Source organism: Poecilia latipinna, unplaced genomic scaffold (genome assembly GCF_001443285.1).
Source record: "Poecilia latipinna isolate Pla-1442-1.1 unplaced genomic scaffold, P_latipinna-1.0 Scaffold2162, whole genome shotgun sequence".
NCBI lineage: Eukaryota > Metazoa > Chordata > Actinopteri > Cyprinodontiformes > Poeciliidae > Poecilia > Poecilia latipinna.
The window spans coordinates 999-4,855 of record NW_015114778.1 but is presented as its reverse complement, the minus strand read 5'-3'; the positions used below and the strand labels follow the sequence as shown (position 1 = coordinate 4,855).

The window sequence follows — 3,857 nt, the reverse complement described above, 5'->3', positions numbered from 1 at the left end:
CAAAAGTATATAGTTAAATCACTTTAACTCATTTGGTTACAACTCCAGAAGTATCTGTTACTACACATTAGAAAACAATTCATGTAAAAAGTCTGTTTTAAAGCAAACTACAAGTAAAACTTTCAGCCTTTAAACAAGGGGCATTTTTAATGACACTTTAGCATTTTTGCCCTTCTCCTTGCATGAGGACATACGGGTTGTCACATTTTGTAGATGCGCCACCAGGTTTGTCCCAATCTGATGGAGAGAGAAGACAGAAAAAACAGGCTATTAGTAATGCACTTATTTAAACAGCAAACAATTGGAGCATGATTCAGAGATGAATGTTGACTTACAGGTTGGATATCAATGAAACCATCTGAACTTCCAGGTTGATGGGTCTGAAACTCTTCTCCCAAATGTGTAAGGTGGAGCAGGGAGGAGAACTGGCAGCAGCTGCAGGGCTACATCATCTTGTCAGTCTGGCAAACATAAGCTTGTGTTAAAATGTTAAAAACAATTGATTAAATCTGCACCCTTTTTTAACTTTATTGGTGTACACAAAGAAATATTTTCACCAAAAGAGTTTGAAGGAAATGTAAAAAAAAATAGCAACATAGTAACAAAGAAGGTTTTTCAATCAGAACATTTAAAACTTATTTAAGGGTTATTGAAGAATTGCATTTATTCTTCCATGGCCTCCAACTGTGCCCTCATTAATTTTATCGGGGGTGACTCGTTTCCTGGGATTTCATATATCACAGTTTGGAGAAAATCCCAAATCTGGATACACGACTTCGGATAACTCACATCAAAAACGAAGAACAATTTGAAACAGCCGTCAACAGCCCCCAAAAGAGATGGATATTCCAAAGCAGTTCCATTTATGACGACAAATGCTTGGGAACAACAATACCTGTCCCCAAGCATGAGAACACGTGGATGCTCTGTTGCTGTTCCAAGATATTCCATCATATTTGTCCCAATCTGGTGTGTGGAAAAAGCAGAAAGGAAGCCATTAGTCATTTAAATGTAAGGAGGAACATTCCCCACTAATAATTTTTGACTAATTCTTATATGATTTTTGTTTGATACATTATCAAAAGACCCTTGCGTTTGAAGTTTACATATACTATATAAAAATATATTTTTGGTCAACGCTGTCTCGTGTTATATGACATTAAAATTCTCATTTCATGTCAATTAGGACTTGGTAAATTCCAGATAATGACAGGGAGAACAGTGAGGGAAAAAAAAGCATATTTGTTTTAAACTTCAGAAACAGAAAAAACAATTTTTTCTGGTTTCAACTACATTTACACAGCAAAGAACTCATTCTGACATGAAGATAGACTTACTGGCTGGACATCAATGAAGGCTTGCTGGACTTCAAGGTTGCTGGGTCTGACCACCTTTCGCCCAACTCTGTAGGGAACAGCAGGGAGGAGTTTTGGCAGCAGCTGCAGTGCCACGTCACCTTGTTTGTCTGTCAAAGAAAAACTCAGATTAAAATGCTACACAATCAAAAAAGAGCCACAGGAGAAAAAAATTAGTTCAGAAAATGTTCCTTTTGAGCTTCAATACCTTGTGGAAGCAACTCAATCTCAGGCAGAAGACCGCTCTCCTCCTTCTTCCCCATGCGAATGACCTTTGATGAGAACAAGGTGTTCCAGTTCTCTGTCAGTTTTCCACAAGACTGTGGATATAAAACGGCAAAGTCCTGCAAAATCTAACAATCAGAAAAGACAAAAATACAAATCAAATGTAAAAGTGAAATGAACTATTACATTCAACCTTTCATGGGTGCTACAAATTTATGTTCTGGGTAGTTTGACATTTTGAGTTTGATTGTAATTGTACATTTACACATGGTATTGCAGTTTATTGTTTAACATTTAACTGATCTCAATATGAGGTATAACCTCACCATCCCTGGTGTGTCCAACAAACATGGGAACTCTGCAAAAATCTGCTGCATTGGGATTGTCCCACTTGAGCGGATCCATCCTGCGCGATATACTGCAGTTTCCCGCATGTATTGGACAACCTGGTCTGCGGGCCAGAAGTTATTTTTTAGCCATTCTGTCATCTGGATGGCACGCTCAGCACTGATGGTTGGTTCTGTGGGGAAAAAAGTATTACACAAATTAGAAAAAAATGTGAGGTAATTCACAGCAATGATAAGAGCTTAGATTGCTGCTCAAAACAATAGGGGCTTGGAAAAAGTCCATGTGCTAGTACCAGGCAAACTTAATCTTTTTGGTGGAGCTTCTGGGGCTGAAAGCATCTTCTTCCTTGGTTGATGCCTTTTCCTTACATTACGGAGACGCTCCTCCAGAAAGCCAGTTGCTGGCCTGTGTTGTCTTCCGCAGGTAAACCAGGCGTCCTGAACATTTTTAACAAAATAAATATAAAAGTTAAATGTTAGCCTTTCTGTTTTAATGTCCAAATTTTTATTAAACCTACAACTCAAAGCTCAAACACCATAGTTACAATGATATTTAATGCTAACCATTGTGCAAGTTGTTGAAGTACTTGTGTGCTAGTTCTCTGAAGTGTGAAAACTTACATATCCTGTGCCATGGCTGTCTCTTAAACATGGAAACTGGTCCACAATTGAAGATGCCAGAATTGCTTTAGTGTCTGAAGATGGGCTGGAAAAAAAAAATTACATTCAGTAAGACAGGCAAGTAAAATATTTTATTTTAATTAGTTATTGTAAGATGAAAACATAGAGCAGAAACCTTAAAACACAAACAATTTCCAAAAAATCCAGTTTTTATTAGCCCAACACATACTTTAAGACTTCTTACTGGAGAAATGTTACTTAGGTGAGCACAGCACAATGTCGTTAATGTTCTCACCAAGAGCAAAATGTCACAAAAAACAACCGAATTGATCTAGTTTTAGAAGAAATACTCACTTTTCTCCATATTGATCCATCAGGTGTGACACAAGTGTTCTGACCATGCACCGTCTTTCACGAATGGATATATGCTGATTTCCATCAAGACTGATAACCACAGGTCTCACGGATGTTCTACAGATAAATAGTTAATGTGAAAAATAAAATAGCTGTTATTTAGCTGCAGTTTAATATTCTTAGAAATTTAAGAAAAGATGAGATGTGTCATTTTTAATTTTAATTAGTAAGAATGGATGTCAATATGTTATGTAGGAAAGGTTGATTGTGCAGCTTAACTTACAAATGCTGCTCTTCCAACAGAAGAAACTCCACTCTCTAATTCAGCATGTGGTGTAGGATCAGCATCTTCAGTTGTTTTAGGGCTAGATGTCTTTACAATACAAATATAAGAAATATTAACCCCCAGAGTAAATTTAAAGTTTGAAACTGCAAAATGATAGAAATTATGTTAATTATATATAAACATTGTATAAAAAAGTATTCACACAATCAAGACAGACAATGTTAATGATAATCATTTAAAGTTGATGAACCCATAGTTACACTCACCATTGTAATGTCAATGATGATAATCCTCTCCACAATAATTTCAAACTTTCAAGAATGACTTTTAACATAGATTTGAGAGGAACATACTGAAAAGTGTCTCGTACTGCTACTTGTTTCACTCTCCCTGTCTCTCCATCAATTCCCTGCATATATGAAAAGCCAGGAAAAGGAATTGCTTCAGGTTGTATGAAGTACCCTGACTGGGTGAAATGCTTCATTTGTCTGTATTCTGATTCAAATCCTCTAAATGGTTCAGAAGCTGAAGTAAACTCCTCTAAAAGTTTCTCAGCTTTTGGAGTTTCAGTCTGTCCAGTCTCTTTTAAGAATGCAGCAGTTTTTCTCTTTAGGTTGCCAACTAGATCACTGATCAGACAAGATGTGTTTTCAACAACATCTCTGATTC

The 3,857-nt window shown here is 36.7% G+C and overlaps 1 protein-coding gene across 1 annotated transcript; it reads right to left on the bottom strand.

Annotated features, from left to right (window-relative positions):
• Window positions 1-663: 663 nt before the first annotated feature.
• Window positions 664-3,019, bottom strand: LOC106936514 (uncharacterized; the record flags this gene model as incomplete). Its single annotated transcript, XM_015017570.1, has 7 exons — window positions 664-966; window positions 1,338-1,465; window positions 1,564-1,708; window positions 2,027-2,100; window positions 2,221-2,365; window positions 2,549-2,633; window positions 2,903-3,019. Coding segments are annotated over 7 exons (997 nt in total), but the record flags the coding sequence as incomplete, so codon positions are not given.
• Window positions 3,020-3,857: the final 838 nt, after the last annotated feature.